Below are 21658 nucleotides of genomic sequence, written 5' to 3' on the forward strand. Positions count from 1 at the left end.
AAAGTAAAGAACTGTGGAACACAAATGTGCACCTGTCAGCTACATCATTTAAAGTAGTCAGTGTTGAACTCCCAAACCCCATTTTTCAGCCAGTGTAGCAACACTCTATGTTGACACCAAGGACACCAAATGAAAAAATAAAGCAGGCGAACGTCACAAGATCCTGGTTGTGTGTAAAGTATACCAACAGTATGACAAAATCAACCCCTTCACTGCACTGTAGAAGTCGTAATGTTACGAATGTATGCCACTGAATCTGAATTACTAAATACGATTTTCAAAATTCCTTCACCAAAGAATTCGAATCAAGAATAGCAGCCTACCTCAGTAATTTTGAAGAAGATACTCTCGGTGTTGCAAAGCAACTTACATTACTTAATAAAGGCAGGTATTCCAACCAAATGGTATGCCAATTAGGTTTCTTTCAAAGTATTCTCATGAAAAAGCTCTATTTTTAGCAATCATATACAACCACTTACATGGCCAAAGATCCAAACCTAAGGGCTGAAAAACTGCACAAGATCACACCAGTACACAAGACAGGAAACAGAAGTAATCTGTTGAATCATAAACCCATTTTACTGATATTTTTTGTGGAATTCTGGAATGCATAATGTTTTCCAACACTATGGAACATTACCAAGGTAACACTATCAACACACAACAAGAATGGATTCAGAAAATGTTATTCTTGCGAAACAACAGATTCTTTATTAACAGGAGGCAATGAATGCAGTCAAAAGGGGAAATTGAATTACGTACACACTTCTAGATTTTTGAGAATGCTTTTGACACAGTTCCCAGTTCCTCACAAGTGGCTTCTACCCAAATTGTTTGCCTATGGAGTATCATCTCAGCTGTGTGATTTCATTCCTGGTTTCCTGTCACAAAGGTCACAAACTGTAGTAATTGATGGAATATCGTCTAGTGAAATGCAAGTGATACCTAGAGTTCCCAAGGAAGTATTATTGGCCCTCTGTTATTCTTGATGTATATAAATGACATAGGAGACAATCTGAGCAACCCTTTTAGACTGTCTTCAGAAGTTAAAAACAAATTGCATGATGATTTACTCAAGATATCTACATGGTGTGAAAAGTGGCAACTGACGCTAAATGATAAAAAAAGTGAGGTCCGCCACCCGAGTATTAAAAAATTTTCATCGGTCACATGATGAACCACACAAATTTGAAGGTTGTTGATTCAACTACTACATACTTGGGGATACAACAGCAAAAAATTTAACACCTGAACAACAACATTGATAATGTTGTTAAGAAGGTGAACTAAAAAATTCATTTTACTGGCAGAACACTTAGAAAATGCAACAATCTACTAATGGGACTGCCTACGCTACAATGGTCCCTCTTCTGGAGTACTGCTATGCAATGTAGGGTCGTTACCATATAGGATGAACGGACAATATTTAAGAAGTTCAAATAATTTTGGCCTGTTCTTTTTTACTGCTAAATACTGTCAAGGATATTATAAGCAAGTCAGAGTGGCAATAATTAAAACAAAGGCTTTTCGTTGTGGTGAGATCTTTTCATGAAATTTCAATCACCAACTTTCTCCTCCAAATGCCAAAAATTTACTTGATTCTCAGCTAGAAAGAAACGACAATCATAATGAAGTAGAGCAATCAGAGCTTGCATGGGAAGATTTAGACACTCATTTTTCCCCTCATGCTATTCAAGAGTGGAATGGTAGAGAAATATTCAATGTGATTCTATGAACCCTCTACCACACAGTTAACTGTCGAATAGTCATATGGATATGTATGTAGGTGCAAAGTGTAGTGGATGTTTCTGCAGAATTAATTCCTTTTTCATCTTAGCTACATTACAACAGAACAGCATTCATTATAGCCAGCAACCTAATCTGGATGCAACAAAATGAGATTGATTACCAACTGGAACTGATATTATCCACATAATGATACCACCTCAGTTTATTATCCAACAGGATCCCTAGAACTCCACACACAGACACTGTTCTTTACTTCTGCTACCTCCAAGCCATTTTTAGTTGGGGCTGGATAATTTGAGTCCTTGAAGATTAAAAGAGATGCTACTGACTGTAAATCAGATGTAAACTTGTTGCATTATTCTTATGGCTGTGTATGATACAGATATGTCTGGGCCCTTTATCAATATACTTGTGCCATAAGCAAATAATACAGTTTTTGAAGAATGCTGTAATGTCGAGAGCAAATCATTTACCCAGATTAAGAACAGGAATGAATCGAGCACTGAGCCTTGCAGGAAAGAAATTTAATGTTTCTCCAGTCTTAAATTAGCATAATTACTGTTGTATCATTCACTAATGCAACCCTCTGTTTTCTACTCTTACGAATAAGACTCTACTCATACAAGGGAAACACCTTTAACATCTTAACGGTTTAATCTGTCTAGTAGAATCTGCTGGTCAACACAACTGGAGGCCTTGGCAAGAAAATACCAACAAGATAGTTTTTTTTTTCTTTTTCTAGCTCCACCAGAACAAAGTTTGGGAAATTATATGCTACTTTCTTCATAGAAAAGTGTTCATGGAAGCCAAACAGAGCTGCAGCCTCAGAATGTGTTCTGTTATAAGCATATACTTCCTCAACGCATCAACTAAACACAGAGGAATGCTTCAAAATAAGCACACAATTTTAGTACTTTCGTTGAAAGTACTCTACAATACACATGTAATGAACTAATAATTTAATGTCTTAAAAAATCTGCAATAAGATGAGAGATAGATACCTATGAGAAATCCACCTACCTTGTTGTTATAAGTGGATGCTCTGTGAACTGGCTCTGTATTTTCGAAATTCGATACAGTAAGAAAGCAGCAGATAAGAACAGCAGTACAAGCAGTCCAGTCGAAACAATGAGCAGCCATTTAGAACGAGGCAAGCCCACTATTGCATGCTTGGGGCTAGATTTAACTGGCAGCTTTATGTGCTTTCCACCAATTACAAGGTTGCCATTTGGTAGTTTTGTACAGCCTGCTGCAAAAGAACAATTCCAATTGCTTTACTTTGCTAGGATTTTACATCTTTATATATAAAAAATGAAAAGAATGATAGTATAAACATGTTAAAGGCACATACATAACTTAATCTCTTACATGAATAACAACAACAAATAAAGTTCCCAACCCTTTTGTCAAGCTTACCTTTTCCAAATAAGTCTTGGAAGAAAGAATTTTTCAAAAATAAAAATTTTACTTTGAATATTCAAGTCTTTTTCTTTGAGACCTGTTGTTAATAACAGATGTAGATGCAAAAGTTGTAGTTCCTTTAGTGTCATTTCTCTTTAAAGAGTATGCAGTGTCAGCTGCTGCAGAGATCGATCACCCGTCGTATTTACATTCCGAACAGTACTCTTTCCTTGGAATGTACTAAGACTAATGTACTTGCTTCAAGTCAGTTCTTGCAGTAAAGCCACACTAGTGTTATTGCCAGAAGGCAGCACAACATATTCACAGTTTGTCGTCTCTGCTTCTTGGTTTTGCCTTCAGAGTTGACACCAATAACAGACGTTTCATTTTGTTGTTCTATATATAAACATTATCTTTCTCTTAAGTCATATTATTAGGAATACCCAACTTATGTTTTAAGTTCTACAAAAATTATATATCCAGTTCATAATTTTCTCTGCCAGTTTGCATGAGACTATGATAGTGTAATTGCAGAAACAACTGCCATTAAAAGACCATAGTATTCTCACACACTGTATTTACTTACTCAGACCCCAAGATGCCAAGACGAGGGAAAAAAACCAACATTCGTAACCTGTGGGGACCCTATCATTCTAGTGTCAGAGTGAGCTGCCCCTCATCTCTATCCTTCCCCAGCTACATATCTTTTATTCCTCTGCAAGAAACCAATAATTTGAAAAGATAGAAATAATTTTTTCCGCTTTTAAATGTGTTTATTGGCAGTCCCCTGAAGTATGTACTGGTCAGTAACACTGTCTCTCTGCATTTTTATAACATTTTACCATGAATTTCCCTTTTGGTAGTGAATATTTAGTACAAATTAAATGCTGATAGGCACTTTTGATCGACATTATTCCCTACACACTGACTACTGCAGCAATTACATCATGATGTGTTTTAATCCATTTCTTCTCTGAATAAACTGCTGGGTCTCTGAGCCCCTATGATCCAATTTTTATGAAAGAATAATGTAAAATGCCCTCATCACAACTATATTATGTTATTTGCAAGTAACCATTCATTTAACATAGCTCCTTTTGAAATAAACTCTCTTCTAGAAGAATAATTTTTCCTCAAAGTTTGTTTTCTAATACTGCAGACGTAACACTGCCCTCTACACTGCACTACACACAGCAGAAATTTCTTCCAACTGAACAAATAGACTGTGTGCATCACCAACAGAAGTATTAAAATACTAACAATTAATTGCTGAAGCATTCACAACAAAGGACCAGAGTTTGAAGCGCTCTTAAAAAGCACTGAAGCTCACATAATACTAGGTACATAAAGCTGGTTGAAGTCAAACTGATAGCAGTGAGATCGTGGGGAAAATTTAAGTGTATATCCAAAGGACAGGCAAATGGGAAATGGAGGTGGTGCCTTTGTCGCAGTAGACAAGACAGACAAATCAAATGAGATAGAAACTGAAGCTGCATGTGAAACTGTCTGGCCAAGACTCGGTGTCGGGAGTGGTCATAAAATGATGGTAAGATTCTTTTTCAGCCACCAGACTGATCTCTTGATGTAGCTGAAAACTTCCGAGAAAACCTCAGTTCACTTGTATGTAAGTTCCCCAATCATACTGTAATCATCAGCAGAGACTTTAGTCATCCAACAATTAATTGGGAAAATTGCAGTTTCATTAGTGGTGGATGTGATAAGACATTCTGTGTATCATTACTTAATGCTTTCTCTGAAAACTGCCTAGAATTGATAGGAAGCCCACTCATAATGAGTTGTAATGGGAAAATATAGATCTGACCCCCTACTTAGGATGTCCACAGCAACACTACTATCAGTGACCAGATATGGTTGTGACAATAATGATTCCCAACGTATAAATGACAACCAAAACAAGCAGAAAAATATATATGTTCAGTAAACTAGATAAAAAAATCAATAGAATCATACCTCAGCAAGGAACATCAAACTTTGTGAGGAACATCAAACTTTCAGCACAGGGCAGGAGCATGCAGAGGAACTCTGGCTCAAGTTTAAAAGAATAGTTGACAGTGCACTGGATAGATATATATACCCAGCAGATCAGTTCATAATGGGAGCGAACCTCAACAGTATACAGCCACTGTAAAGTAACTTCTGAAGAAACAGAGATTACTGTTTAGTAGGTGTAAAACAAAATGTAGGGCTATAGATAGAGGGCTGCTGAATGAAATGCTTTTGGCTGTCAAGAGAGCAATGCATGATGAATTCAATGACTACCACAGCAGAATATTGTCAAGTGAAGTTTCACAGAACCCAAATAAATTCTGGTCATATGTAAAGGCTGTTAGTGGCACCAAAACTGGTGTTCAGTCCCTATCAAATGGGACAGGAACTAAAACTGAGGGTAGCAAACCAAAAGCTGAAATGTTCAACTCCGTTTTCAAATACTTCTTTACAATGGAAAGTCCAAGAGAACTGCTCCAGTTTAAGCTTCGTACCACTGAAAAGATGAATGGAATAAGTATTACAGTCAGTGATGTTGAGAAACAGCTAAAATCATTAAAATTGAACGAAGCTTCAGGGCCTGATGGAATCACTGTCAGATTCTATATTGAATTTGCAGATGAGTTAGCCCCTCTTCTCACTATAATCTATCATAGATTGCTCAAACAAATACTGTGTGCTGTTCATGGAAAAAGGCACAGGTCACACCTCTCTACAAGAAATGATCCACAAAACTACCGTCCAATTTCCCTGTTATTGAGTTCTTTGAGAATCTTGAAACATATTCTGACTGCAAACATAATGATGATCTTGAACAGAATGACCTCCTCAATGCCAACCAGCATGGATTTCATAAACATCAATCATGTGAAACCCAACTCGCACTTTTCTCACGTGACATATTGAAAGCTTCGGATCAAGACAACCAGGTAGATGAAGTATTTCTTGATTTGTGAAAAGTATTTGACTCAGTGCTGCACCTATGCTTATTATCAACAGTATGAGAGTATGGGGTGTCAACTGAAATCTGTGACTGGATTGAGAACTTTTTGGTAGCGAGGACATAGCATGTTATCTTCGATAGTGTGACACCATCAGTTGTGCTGCAGGGAAGTGTGTTGAGACCCTTGCTGTTCATGTTGTATATTAACGACCTTGCAGATAATATTAATAGTAAAATCAGGCTTTTTAAAGTTAATGTAGTTATCTATAATGAAGTACTATCTGAGAGAAGGTGCATAAATATTCAGTCAGATCTTGATAGATTTCAACATGAGCCACAGAGTGGCAACTTGCTCTAAATGTTCAGAAATGTAAAACTGTGCATTTCGCAAAATGAAAAAACATAGTAGCCTACGACTATAATATCAGAGTGTCACTGTTGTAATCTGCCAATTCATACCAATACTTGGGTGTAACATTTTGTAGGGATATGAAGTGGAACAATCACATAGGTTCAGTTGTGGGTAAAGCAGATTGTAGACTTTAGTTTATTGGTGGGATACTGGGGAAATGCAGTCGGTCTACAAATCACTTGTGCAACCGGTTCTAGAATATTGCTCAAATGTCTGGGACCCATACCAGACAGTCTTAATAGAGGATATTGAATGTATACAGAGAAGGGCAGCAGGAATGGTCACAGGTTTGTTTGAGCCATGAAAGAGTGCCAGGGAGATACTGAAGAAAGTGAACTGGAAGACTCTTGAAGATAGACATAAACTATCCTGAGAAAGTCTACTAACAAAGTTTCAAGAACCAGCTTTAAATAATGATTCTAGGAGTATACTACAACCCCATATGTATCACTCATAAATGGATCATGAAAATAAGATTATTCTAATCACTGCACACACAAAGGCATTCGAACAGTCTTTCTTTCTGCACTCCATACATGAATGGAACAGGAAAAATCCTCAATAACTAGTAACATTGGGACCTACTCTCTGACACACACCTCGCAGTGGTTTCCATTGTATAGATGCAGATGAATAGTTAATGTTAAAGCATTGTTTCTTCTTCTTTGTGGCACCTGTCTAGTGAACTGAACTGTTTTAATTTTTTTTACGCTCATTTGTTTGGAAAGACTGCAATATTTCTTGCAAGATGACTGCAAATATAATTATAAGTGGACATCATCATCTTCATATTGTTTTCAGGTGGCTACCTCTGTTAAAAGGGGGTGGTTGTGCAAACTGTCATTTATTTTTTGATGTCCTCCTCCTCCTCCTCCTCCGAGGTATCAGTATCAGTATTAGTAATGGCTTAGAAGCTGCCTCTATTTACATCATATAGGCATTTGATTAAATTGTTTACTTATGATATTTTAAACACAACAAACAATAATTTATGTTTGTTAGCCTTAAAGCATGCTAACAGCTTTCTAAATTGCAGTTGTGGTTAAACACCTACCTTCTGGCTGATTTATGTTTGTGTCGCATTCAAGAGATGATGGAGCACAAGATCTATCACTGCCAGAAACAGATGAATCATCATCATCTTTCACATCTCCACTTGCTGAATCCACCTCATCTTTCATAACCTTTGGAAAAAAATCTTATGTATGAATACAAATATTGTTTATATGGTGCAGTAAGTGTTCTGAGGGAATGTGTAAGGAATATAGGTAATAAAATACATAAGCTGTTTGAGATAACATTCAGGCTACCAAATATTAAATTCAGTTATATTATTGTGACTATATTGCACATGAGTCATAAAATATTAATGACACTGATGATTAGAGAAGAGGAGTTGTTTGTAGATTTCTCATTCTACAATATCACCACAATACATGTAACACCCTCCAGATGCTTGACTACGCCCGCAGAAAAATATGTATTTATGTGACAAGATGCAGTCACATCTTATGAAGTTTATGTTTTACTTTCAACAACATATGAAATGAAAGATGGCACAAAATACAAAATGTAAATTCATATTTGACTTAGTGATTTTATGGTTAAGTACAAATTCAGTAGCCTGTAATTGGAACCCCCAAGGGTCTTAAAATTTCTATAGGAGTTTAAGTCACTGAATCTCCCAGTAACTGGCTTAATAGATCAATTCTCAGGGTGGAGGCTGGCAAGAGCAATCTACTTCTATTAGAATCACATTTAGTAAAGCACTGTGGGTTCAAACCAAATATGGATTTAGGACACCTTTACTTCAAAACACTACAGCTATCACTTTTGATGAATAATCTGTGTCTGCATACACACAATGCCTTACTCGATATTGATATCATCGTTGACTCATGATCTGGACCAAATCATGAAATTCTGCATATTCATGGAGGTGCAGAAAAATGAATTTAATACTTAAAACCTGAAATAGACTAAGTAAAGAAAACTAGTCCTTACTATTTACCTGTTCAATAGGAATCAAGTTTCCCTGGGGGTCAGGCTGCTGAGCTGCCTTCCAAACTTGCGTCATTAGTCGATGGGTGGAATCCCGTGATAGCAGAGAGCCAAACACGTGCTTTCCTTCTGCAGTGGAAACGCCAACAGCATTTGGTATAATGTATGCGGTCTTCTCTTTACTGATCTTCGTTACTGATACTGTGGGAATGAGCAACTAAAATAAAAAGAAAAGAAATCGTGGCTTACATGTTCATGTGACTGCATGTTGCTGATTGGCAAAGTTATTTGTTGCACGAAGTGATTATGTCTCTTAAGCTGGAAGAACAGAAATCTACAAGCAAAGGTTAAAGATTTCTGTCATTTTTAAAATAGTGCCTATGCTCCAAAATTAGCATTACAGTTATATCAATAGGAATGGTATCAATCGTGAACCAATCATTTTGTTTTCACATCACAAGATGTTGAATCTGGTTGGCATATTGCTGAATGAAATATCCAGACATAAATATACACTATGTTCCCTAAAGTGTCTCAAAAGCTATTACTGACCATTGCAACGACACTGTGAATGTAATTAATTGTCTGTCACCTGCTTTTGCCACTATCTTCTTCTTCTTCTTTTTTTTTTTGTGCCATTCTTCTGCTAACGGAGTTAATTTTTCTGTTGAGTGGGGGGGGGGGGGGGGTCTTCAACATACTCTTCTTTTACTAAATTCCACTATTGCTACAGCACACACTGGAATCTGCCCAATTAACACATGCTAATCTGGGGACACCACTTGTTTTGCGACTCCTCACTCTATTAGCCACATTCCACCATTCCATATGCCAATGACTGCCTGCCTGACATCACTCTTACAAGATGATGTGTATTTGTTCTTTTATTACTCATCAGGTTTCTTTGTAATTGGCATTTTTAACTGACATGTAACAGAGACCATGTGACAATGATGTCTAGTGGCTAGTTCATTAGTATGTTTCACAGTTAGGTGTTACTATCTGGTAATTCTTTAGTTCTTGCTAAATAATGACTGTGCTTAATACTTCCCTGATAGTAGTGATATTATTGTGAAACTAACTGACCTGAGTACATGTATGTTCTGTGAAATCTCTACAATGAAACGTAGTACGTTTATGTCTCCAACAACCAGATTTCATTATGAATGAAAATACACAGGACACTGGTGTAGTGTTCTACAAAATATTTATTACAGTATCTACTTTACAAACCATTATTTGGCTATTATGACATCATTAGGTATATATTGTACCATCATTAGCTACAAAGATAAGTGTGTGTTGCTGTGAAATTTTAGAATCAAATATTTTAAACAAGTGGATCTACAGAGTATCTTGCTTTCCAAAGATAACAACTGCAAATGTTTGATTTAGGGCTAAAATGACCGATATTATTTCAAGGACAGTGTGATATATGATTATTTAGCTTAAAACTATACCAACAATCATCTGAAAAGAAAATAATAAACTTTGGCGAGATATTCCAAGTGAGTGGCTGAACAAAACAGTCTTGCTTTTAACAGGTCTTACATTACAAACAGATAAGATACACTAATGAAATTAAAGTAACAATAAAAGAAAAAAATTGGAATGTGAGTAAGGGGGGTAACCTAGAAAATGTCCGGAATAGAATTATGAGTAGTAAATGATGTTAGAAGTGGAGAGTAATGGAACTCCATCAGGTCATTCAGTACCAAGCAAAGTGGGCAAATGGACAGTTTATTAATTTCCAGTAGTCTCAAGGTAGTTCATCTTCCTCTCTTTATTCATGTGGTGTAAGATCTCATGTTGCACTTTGTAAATGTGGCTGCCTCTAAGCCGATGGTCGGCAAAAGTGGAGTCAGTTTCTACGTTTCCATCTTCAAGTGGGCACATACTGCTCTGCCATATTGACTTACATAGAATCTGCCACAATTACAAGTAATTTTGCATATTCCACTCTTTCCCAAGGCTGATTTGCTGTTTCGACCATTGGCAAAATGTGTCCAACAGTGTTGTGCACATAAAATTGGGTTTTAAAGGCCCTGGACTTAAGCTTTCTGCCTACATTCAGAGAGACTTTTCCTAAACATGGAATTCTGCACAATTTACTGTGGTCTTGAGAGGCAGGTTGAGAATAGGGTAAAGAAGATAGTAAACCCCCCCCCCCCCCCCCCCCCATGCAGGAGGGTAGCCATTGTTTGATGCTATTTTGTTTGACTGCATTTAATTCAATTTGGAAGTTGTCATGACTTGTGGAGATAAATGTTAGGTGACGCAACATTGACTGAAAGACAGCATGTTTATCCCAGATGGGACTGATATTACAGATGAAACAGCACTTTTGAATGATGGGCTGTAGCTATTAATTTGAATAGGTGTTTTAGTAAGAATATTCTACAAGAATGAGCCTTGTTGTGTAGTAACATGATTGAATTTCCGTAGCAGAACATTGGGGGGGCGGGGGGGGGGGGGGGGCAGGCCTTAAACTTTATTGACACGTGTAGTGACAGCGCTATGTTACGGAAAAGTACTCCCCTTTGTGATAATGATGCATTTAGTAATACAATAGTCTATCACATAATAAGAAATGAAGAGCTGTGGCATAAGTTGAACCTGCTAACAGCTAAAATATCCACTTGTAAACTGCAAGCATACATGGCCGAGAGAGAACCAAGAGGAGGCCATACATCACAATAACGAGACTCACCACAATAGAACATCTACCTACAACAACCTTCTGGAAGCAGCCTTTGAGATGATTACACCCATCTCCCAATATCTAAACCTTGGATGGCACAGCAGAGCAGCCCCTGTGAATTCTGAGTTTCACCTCAGCTCACAGGGGCTGACCATCCACACAGATGAGAAGCCCAGCTCATACCAAGTACTGTAGTGTGGTGCTGTGTAGTGCTGTAAAGCAGTGTAGTCCAGATTTATAAATTACAAAATCTGTGCTCTACCAATGCTGCATATTGCACAGTGTAACACAGCTGTACGGAATGGACAGTATCTTGAAAGGAGGATATAAGATGAAATCAACAAAAGCAAAACGAGGATAATGGAATGTAGTCGAATTCAATCGGGCGATGCTGAGGGAATTAGATTAGGAAACGAGACTTAAAGTAGTAAAGGAGTTTCGCTATTTGGGGAGCAAAATAACTGATGATGGTCGGAGTAGAGAGGATATAAAATGAAGACTGGCAATGGCAAGGAACGCATTTCTGAAGAAGAGAAATTTGTTAACTTGGAGTATTGATTTAAGTGTCATGAAGTCGTTTCTGAAAGTATTTGTATGGAGTGTGACCATGTATGGAAGTGAAACATGGACGATAAACAGTTTCGACAAGAAGAGAATAGAATAGAAGCTTTCGAAATGTGGTGCTACAGAAGAATGCTGAAGATTAGATGGATAGATCACATAACTAATGAGGAGGTACTGAATAGAATTAGGGAGAAGAGAAATTTGTGGCACACCTTGACTAGCAGAAGGGATCGGTTGGTAGGACATGTTCTGAGGCATCAAGGGATCATTAATTTAGTATTGGAGGGCAGTGTGGAGGGTAAAAATCGTAAAGGGAGACCAAGAATGAATACACTAAGCAGATTCAGAAGGATGTAGGTTGCAGTAGGTATTGGGAGATGAAGAAGCTTGCACAGTATAGAGTAGCATGGAGAGCTGCATCAAACCAGTCCCTAAACTGATGACAATGACAACAACAACTGATTAAAACAAAATAGCAATTTTTTTCTGAAATCAAATAACATTTAATCTTAGTAGGCTTTTTACTCTTTACCCATTGCAATAACAATAACAAACAGCAAATTGAAAGACAATGTAAGCTTTCACCAGATTCATTCATGTAAAAAGCTGCAATTGCTTCACTGTTTGATGGTAAAAGTAATATTGTACATGACTAAAGGCAAGTGGCCAGCTATGTCTTACCTTTGTAACATATCCAAACACATTGGAATAGAATGCAAAATAGTTCTTGGTAATATACAGATGACCCTGAAGAAGTATATCACCAACCAGAGCACAGGAATAATCTGAAACAAAAAGGTAACAATCGCTTACATTATCCTGGCAAGCTCAACAGTTATTACCATATAAAACACAAAACTGCACCTTCTCAGTGGATTAAAAACTTTGTTCTCCTACTTTGTACCTGAATCTCATATCTTAAACTCTTAGTATTTTACAAACTGAGCTATCAAGGCACACCTGGATGACTAGTTCATAGCTTCAGGATGCCATAACATTTCCGGTATGCATATGGCTCTTGCTATATGTTTTTAGTTTATCCTGTAGTCTTTGACAGATGGAAAATTACAGTAAAGGGTTGTTATAGAGAATATGTCTAAGAGTTCATCATAAATAAGGAAAATAATTTATTGGTGTCACAAAATAGAAGCATTCAGTTAAAAAGTAGTAAGGACTTAATGATTCCAATTCAACCAGTTAAAGGCTATGTCAAATCTGAGACACACACACACACACACACAAACACAAACAAACACACACACAAAGAGAGAGAGAGAGAGAGAGAGAGAGAGAGAGAGAGAGAGAGAGAGAGAGAGAGTGAGAGAGAGCAAAGTTCCATCAGAAATAAGAAAACTTATTTTTAAATATATCTTTATTTTGTTGCGTGTAGAACAAGATACCATAGCTTACACAGTGTGGGATCCAAGTGACTTAAGATATTAACTCATGTTTGTGAAGTGTGTCATCATTAGCTTTTTCAAGGTTTCCTCAAAAGTGTGTCATGCAAGAAAGGAAATTATCGCGTGGTGAACAGGTAGTGGAAGATACACATTTCAATAATTAAACTCTTTAATGTTCTATTACGGATCAGATAAGTTGTCATGGTAGAAACTACTGTTCTTAAGTCTGTATGTAAATCAACATGAGTTTCTACGAACATTTTTCCTAGCGTGTAGCCTATACCCGCATGTCACACTCTTTTTACGTTTGGGACACACGAAAGTATGTTTCAACCTTTAGAGACAACTCTAAATGTGATTCTTTTCCTAGATGCAGAAAAGCAAACACATAAGGTACATACAATACATGTTTTAATTGTGGAACGACTGTAAGATACGGTACAAATTTATTACTCCAAGTAATGATTTGGAACTACCGTCAATTTTTTTATATACTACATATTTTATCTGTGGAAGAGTAGAAGGCCTTAAAAATCTAACTCACCTGATACGTATTCGTAACACAGAAAAGTGTCGCTATAGTGCTATACACACGGCAGTTCAGAGATGCTGGCCTATGCCTGTACTACAGGAACAAGCCGCTGTTTTCTATTCAACCACTGCCAAGTTTCTAACTTACTGTTCAAAATCAGACAGTTCTGAAAACTCAGTATCTCGGTTTCATTTTACACGTAATCTGCCATAGCCGTCGGCAAATCAGTTTGAGTATGACATGGATACTACCGTTAATAACCGGTGAAAGGTTTCGTTTTGTTCCCATGTTTTATTTTTGTTCCCATGTTTTATTATAGTGACTTACAACTCCCAATTGTTCTGCAATTTATAAAGTGAACAGGCCCCATTAACTTGTACTGGAACAACATACTAGACAGGGTAATTAAGCCAATTGTCTCCATGAGGCATCTCCATAGGGAATCACGAAAAAAATGCATGTAAAACGAACGAAAGAACCGAATTACCAGCCCGTTTAGATCCAATGTATACAAAAGCTATTATGCTGTGAAAGAATGCATAAAACTAATGTAAGATGTACGGTTTCGATTATATTTGACTTTTTAGTTGGCTCTGTAGGCTACATGAACTAGTAATACAGAACAAGTCAAGTCAAAGAAAATAATATTAGACGACCAATTTTTCCACGATAATTTTAGATATCATGTGTGTACTATGTTTTCTATTTTCCATGGACAATTGGTTGCATATAATATTTCAGCCTTCAATTTACTGGCAAATAATGTGTTCATTTGAATGCTTAAAAATGGCGAATAAATAAAAGTGCAAATTTTTATCTTATGACATAAATCAAAATACAGCACTTATCGATACCCGTACGCCAGATTTAAAAGTGAAGAACCATATTTTTTTTCTAAGAGTGTATAGTGTATACTCTACCTAAGTGTCTTCCACTGTTCTTACACTAATTTATAACAATACAGGTAACGGAAACTTCTAGGTGGGACAATACGCAAAATAAAGGAAATGCGGCAACCACTCGGCTATAGTGGACTAATGTTTGATACAAGTAGCAGAAAAAAGTATTCACACTCTTTTTTCTAGTAAAGGTATACACATTCTCGCACCTGTCCAGACAGACACCCACTCCCGCAACAGAGAGAGAGAGAGAGAGAGAGAGAGAGAGAGAGAGAGAGTACTTTTTAGTAATAGTAAAAGAGCACGAACCCAAGTTAGTGTGAATGTTTTCTGTTACATGCGTTTCTATGCTCCACACGCCAGTTAGCTTACACTATTTTTTAGCTTGGTCAAGTGCCTTTGCTTATCAATAGAAAAGCCAAGAACAGAAAATGATGTCCTAATTGATGAGCCACACCTGGCCTAAGAGGAAAAGGACATCTATTTCGAAGATTAGCTTGTTAAACATGAGATGTTGGTATTAGTTGAAATTTGGCACAATTGTCCTATAGCAGGTCGAGATCAATTTTCAATCAAAATCAATACCAACCCGAAGCTACACATTGTTCCTAATGAATTAAGTTATGGTACGCAGTAGTGCTTTATTGTAGTTGTAACAGAAATAATTAGAAAACCATGGCGTTTAGTTCATTGACGAAATAGCTTTATTGCTTAATAGTTCGATTTTTCATACACACAATGCTTCAATTAAGATACTAGTTGGATAATGACGTAAAAACAGATCATATTTGTGCACATTTACCGCTTTGTACATTTTACAGTCTGCTTCTCCAGTTTGCCATATGGGGCTTTGTAACGTGTTGCAACTTAAGTTTCGTCTGCGTCGGCTAATGAAACGACTTGATTTCGCAGTCGCATTTGCTGTTGGCTGTGCCCAAGGTCAGAGATTTTCTGCATCCTGTCTTCCATCCCACGCACGTTTAGTTCTCTTACGGTTTATTTCCTTGTTCTACAAAATTAAGATATTTTAATAATAAAAACATGAACAATAACCGAATTAAATAAACATATCATGGACTCCGCCCTTCACATCCTCCAAATCTTTCAACTTTAATGGCATCGTTCAGTAGCTCGCTCGTGCCCTATCTTGTGCCCCACTTTGCTTCTTCACGCCACTTCCGACTGGATAGACTACCACTTTAAAAAAAAGTTATAGTTAAGACGCTTAATGACTAGTGACAGCTGGAAGAAAGTCAACTTTTACACCTACCCCACGTAGACCAATACGAAGAAACTACAAAATAGTTGCGACCACTGACATTAACAATTACTCTCCAACAATCAACCAAACGCTCTAGTGACTGTTCTGCAGACTTAGACCTTCCATATTTTCAATTAACACACAACTGCCCACCGAAAGTGTTAAGTGTGGATCGAGGTCTGTCGGCGCCCTATGCTCAGAGCTACTGGCCCATCATCAGCAACAACTGTCTTCGTTTCTCCTGAGAAGTCATAAGCGTATCTTTAGCTCAAAATCACCTTCCCTAATCATGACTGCGGCATTTTACAAGTGCTCGCTACCTATATAACATTACCGCTTTAGCTTATGCTACGTTCGCATGGGACGTGGATACGAAAGCGTTCCACTGTTCCGCAGTAGCTTTCGTGTATTTGCGAGCGCCCCCACCTGTTGTTGCTAGTCCACCCGGACTGACGTTTCTACTAAGTTGTGTCAGCTGATCGCTTGAACCCGACCATACACGAGCACCTTATAGAAAGAAGTTGCGTTTCAGTCGCTACTGAAGCATAAGATCAGGTGGTGCTACCCAAAGAAAAGCAGAAGAAAATTTCGTGGTGGAGTAGGAAGTGTGTTCTAGACAGGAAATGAAGGCCACATAATTTGGTTGAGGTGAAACTCAGTAAATGATACCCAGATAATTTAAAGAAACATACTATAAATGTCTGGGATGAGTTTCATCACTGACTTGTAAATCAGATACCAATATGTGACAGCTACTAAATGCTAAAGCAAAAATTCAAGTGACTGCGCTATTCAGCCTCAGGAGACCTCTTCGAACAACCGAGAATTTTTATTACGTGACCGAAAAATACATACAACCCTAGTCTACCTGAGTACAAATACAGAACCCACAGATTTTGCGAACGTAGCATAAGCTAAAGCGGTAATGTTATATAGGTAGCGAACACTTGTAAAATGCTGCAGTCATGATAAGGGAAGGTGGTTTCGAGCTAAAGATATGCGTATGACTTCTCAGTAGAAAAGAAGACAGTTATTATTCTATCACTCAACCAGTTATGACATGACTTACGCCAACTAACGACGGCAAGTCAAGCAGGTCTGCTACGACGTGCAGGAAAGTCTTGAGCTGAATCTGTGCCATTGCAAGAGACGTCAAAGCTGTACACCCTTTCGGTGAAACTACCTTTCTACTACTTCTGCTACATGAACTTGTCAAATTTTACGTCTTTCATAAAAATGAAGCAAATACTGTAAAATATTACTTAAATGAGCTACTAAAAATATTGCCTACACAAATAAAATGGATTTTGTTTCAACTATGAATTGTATAAAATTTCTAAAGAAATCGAAAGCAAAAATGTATGTATTATTGTTTATGGCATCTACTGTGTACTGGTTTCAGTACCACGAGTTCTAAATAATTTTATTTGCTCTTCATTAATTATTAATTAGAAATTAAAGGGTTTTAATTGTGAGTTAAGAACGTATCCTTTCCCCGGAATTGTTTTTTGTTATAATTTTACTTTACGTTACCTTTCGTTGAGTGAAGCAGACTAGCGTATTTGCTTCAGCACCCACTCGACAAACTCTGCGGTCTTACCGTGTAACGAAGCAGCAGCAAGAAAGAGCTCCACTGTTGCATACGAGCGAGGGGTGCAAGCAGCAGCTGTGTGAATCAAGCACACGCAAGACATGACTGCGATGGACGTCTGCTGGGTTGGTCGCTTCTTTGTGCTACTTGGAGATGACACTGTGGGCAACAGCGTGCAGGCACAGGGAGCGGCGGCTTCTCGCAGATGGAACACAGAGCGAGAGCGGTATGAAAACTCCCACTCGTCTTCTGAGTCACGCAAAGGGTGCGTTATTCCTTTTTCGTTTCCTTTAGCCAGCCATTTCCTATAATCTCTCTACGACTGCGCTCTTGGCGGGGGAAGGGGGTTTATCACGCAAAGTCGCCAACCCCTTCGGTAAGCCCTGATGACGTGCGAGTCAAAATCGTCTACCGAGAAGCCTTCACGCTTGTCTCGAATGTCATAGGGTTTCCTAGAGCACTGTGTATGCAGTGCTTTAGGATTTTCCACGACACCCCGTTCACGCGGGTAGCAGTCCACGGATGCGTTTCTCACGCTAACGTGTGACAGCACCTGGGGAAGCATCCCTAAGAGCTGGTGCGGTTTTTCTAGCCAAGAACTGAAGGGATGGCGAAAATTTAGTCGAACGCCAGGAGAGAAAATACGAAAAGTGGTTGTGAGGAGCCAAGCGTACCAGAAAGGCCTTAGCAACCGATACAGGCCGGCACGTGTCAGAGTGCCAAACGAGAGCTAACTGTCCGGCCGCAGTTCACCAGAGTTGTGACTTGGCACACGCGTCGCTCGCGTGAGGCGCCAGCCGCCTGCCGGCTTCCCTCAGTGCCCGTGCGATAGGAGAATCCGAGTGCGCCAGAGTTGTTACTACTACTATGTACTCCGTGAAACTTGGCGTGAGGCTCGCAAGCAGCCCGTTGGGTTGTGCACTTTTTAAGGGGCTCCAACGCATGCGTAACTGGCGTCACATAATATCCTTATGGAGCAAATACAGACGGAATTGATCAAAAACGTGTACTGTTAACGGCGTGTACAGACAGCTATACTCTGTTCATCGTAAGAACAAACCTCATGTAAACATTACACTACGTATTCTTCCGCGTTTGCGAGAACCTCATTGATTTCGTTTCACGTGGAGGGGAAGCCAAGCTGTCTCGAGTACAGTCAAGTACGATAACGAGGATACGTTTTATATGCTGTGCTTTACACGCACACAGACTAGGTGTAAATACGGGGAAACAGCTTTACCGTCGCATATAACTTTAACAGCACTAGCCAGGCAAGTGACCCAGCTAATCTGCAGTTATGTGAACAGTTGCAGTAAAGACGTAAAAAGAAACGAGCAGAGAACAATATAGCTTTGAATGTCATTTAATTTTGAAACAGAAGGAAATAATATATAGTAAAACTCTGGCGATGCGCTTGTTAGGTGATCGGACTGAAAACAACACGCTCTCGATCGTAGGTAATATACTATTGTAATTAAAAACAAGAGTGATAAGAATTCCTGACTTTAACAATGGTAATTTTTGTGCACGAGCTATGTGCGCCGGAAAAGCGCACTGATGGGATTTTACCACGTGGTTAAATATTGAAGCCAGTCGTCTGGTAATCTTAACTCCTTCCATATCGGAGTTCGAGCAATACATTTCAGTACTGCTGCGTTGATACCGAGGCGATCAGCAACAGAATCCCAAGCCACCAAAAAGTCCACATGTCCTCCTCCTCTCTTATGACGGCTTGTAATGCATTTCGCCATCATTCGGGGCAGTGACGTGTCACAGGGCTTGGTACATTAGCTCCACTACGTTTGGGAACTTAAATGTCTCGTTATTTCTCGCGACAGATTCCTTAAGTTGGCTCCAGGTCAATTCTGTTCGGTTCAGATTGTAGTGATAAGGTGGCAATAGTAAAAATGCAGCATGTGTAGAGTGTGCTTGACGCCGTGAAAACTGTTGTTTTCTGTGTGTCTACGATACTTATCACTCTTCCTAGTGTGAGACCACATCTGTCCTATGAAGACCGAGTATTCGATTTTTGATTTTTGATTTTTCTCTACATAGCTTAATTTTGTAATGATTTCTTAACTTCAACAATCTTTTATAAAAGATCGGTAATTGAGAATGCGTTAATCAAGGCTAGTGAAGATGTAGGTCTAAGGAAGAGAAGACAAAACTAAATACCTGGTTACTACTAGAATGCCAACAGCAAAAGATCAGGAAATGTCAAGAGTTAGAGACATCCAATTTGAAATAGTGAACACATTTAAGTATCTAGACGTGGACATCACTTCGAGAAATGAGATTGAACCTGAAATGAAGAAGAGATTACGGGCGGGAAATGCGTGTTACTTATCAATGAATAAATTACTTTCATCACGGATATTGTCTAGGAATTTAAAGATTAGAAAATGGCTCTGAGCACTATGGGACTTAACATCTGAGGTCATCAGTCCCCTAGAACTTGGAACTACTTAAATCTAACGGACCTAAGGACATCACACACGTCCATGCTTGAGGCAGGATTCGAACCTCCGACCGTTGCGGTCGCGCGGTTCCAGACTGTAGCGCCTAGAACCGCTCGGCGAAAAGCTGTCTCACGATTCACTTACGTGTTGGACTTACAGTTGTAGCGCCTCATATGTATTCTGGTCAAGTGACCATGCTGGTACAAATTACTGTTCGGATTTAACCATTTCCACAAACGGCAGTCTGTGTTTGGAGTTAGTTGTTTACTGTGCAGGAATCGGCATTCTTGTGCAGTGTCAGCGTGAACTCTGTTGCATCTGTTTTAAGCGCTAACAGAAAAGAAAATTACCAGAAAAGGTTAGCCGCAAAGGAATTAGGGCCTCCCAGACCAGGTTCGCGGACTGAGAAAGTGACGAAATCAAATAACCGTGGCTATAAGGGAGTATTTAGGAAACACGTGTACAATAAGCGTAAGTTGTTGCAGGTGTACAACGCCGGAATATCTGATTTTCAACCTCAAAGTTAATTCTTTACCTAATACATTTGTTAGTGAACTTTTACATTTGTACGGAAAAAAAAACACTAAGACTCCCACTTAGACATACACGCGAAACAGAGAGTAGCGAAGGCTTACACTTTATTTCGTTCTTGCCCTACAATGTACAAAACAGCTATTGATAAGTATGCAAATGCTACTAATTTCACACTCTTATATTTATCTGAATCTGAAAATTTGTGAACATCCCGAACGTATACTCACGAGCTGCCACTGGTAAAATGTGTGCTTCTTGTAATACCGATGTGCAAGGACAAACAGGAATGTACAATTACATACGAGGGATGGAACTTATACAAAATAGATAAACGTTTCACAGTTTCAACCCGTTTTACGGAAGTTACCAGCACTGTGCGCAAGCTACTGCCAGCAATGTGGAAGTCGTGGGACACTCTTGGCAGCGCCAGTCGTGTCGATATTTCGTACGGATCGGTGCATCGCGCGACGAATTTCTGTAACAGTTCTGAAGCGAATGCCACAAAGTCACAACTGGCGCTGCGTACGACATCCACACCGCTTGCAGTGAGTCATACACAATGCCGGAGACTACTTTGACGAACAATAAAACTTGAAACATCTATATTTTGTACAAGTCTTAAATAAATAGCTACTACTATTTAAGTTCCAAGCTTCGTACATACTATGCAAGACCGTCAATTTCATAGCGAGAGATACTACGTATTAGCGTTTCTCCCCGTTCGAATCGCTTATGGAGCGCGGAAAGAATGGTCGCTTAAATGCCTGTGTGCGCGATATAATTAGGCTAAATTTGTCTTCGCGGGCCCAACGGGGCCGAAGAATATCTCCAGATCTTTCGTTTTATTCTGGTTCTCCAACTGAGTCGTAATTACGCACTGCCTACTCCAGCGACTGCAGTGGCGATCGCGAAAACCGACACGCGGAAAAAATCGAACTGTACCTGTCTGGCTGGCAGTGCTCCGCTGCGACGCCAGCGCGCACCGACTTCCGGGGAAAACCGCTGACTGTTCCTTCAGTCTGCCAACAGGCAGCGCTGGATTCGCCCGAGGCGCTCAGAAATCCCCTCTTCCTCCACGTTTCACCGCAACTGGAGCGTTAACATCAAGTTAACGTCACGGCCGCCAGAGGCAAAAATTGAGCTGGCGCGCTCTAGCGGCTGTCTCTAACGAAAAAAAATCGCTGGCTGGCTAACGAGTGCGCGA

General features: G+C 39.0%; 1 protein-coding gene across 3 annotated transcripts in view; it reads right to left on the minus strand.

The window, feature by feature from the left end:
- Nucleotides 1-21658, minus strand: part of LOC126094665 (GRAM domain-containing protein 2A-like) — a 347755-nt gene that overhangs the window by 8579 nt on the left and 317518 nt on the right. For all 3 annotated transcript variants that reach the window (XM_049909175.1, XM_049909176.1, XM_049909174.1), the window contains 4 exons: nucleotides 12460-12563; nucleotides 8524-8730; nucleotides 7567-7696; nucleotides 2770-2998 (listed from right to left, as the gene is read on the minus strand). In XM_049909175.1, the coding sequence (XP_049765132.1) occupies nucleotides 2770-2998; nucleotides 7567-7696; nucleotides 8524-8730; nucleotides 12460-12563 (670 nt within the window). The remainder of the gene's footprint in view (nucleotides 1-2769; nucleotides 2999-7566; nucleotides 7697-8523; nucleotides 8731-12459; nucleotides 12564-21658) is intronic.

Source organism: Schistocerca cancellata, chromosome 8 (assembly GCF_023864275.1).
Source record: "Schistocerca cancellata isolate TAMUIC-IGC-003103 chromosome 8, iqSchCanc2.1, whole genome shotgun sequence".
NCBI lineage: Eukaryota > Metazoa > Arthropoda > Insecta > Orthoptera > Acrididae > Schistocerca > Schistocerca cancellata.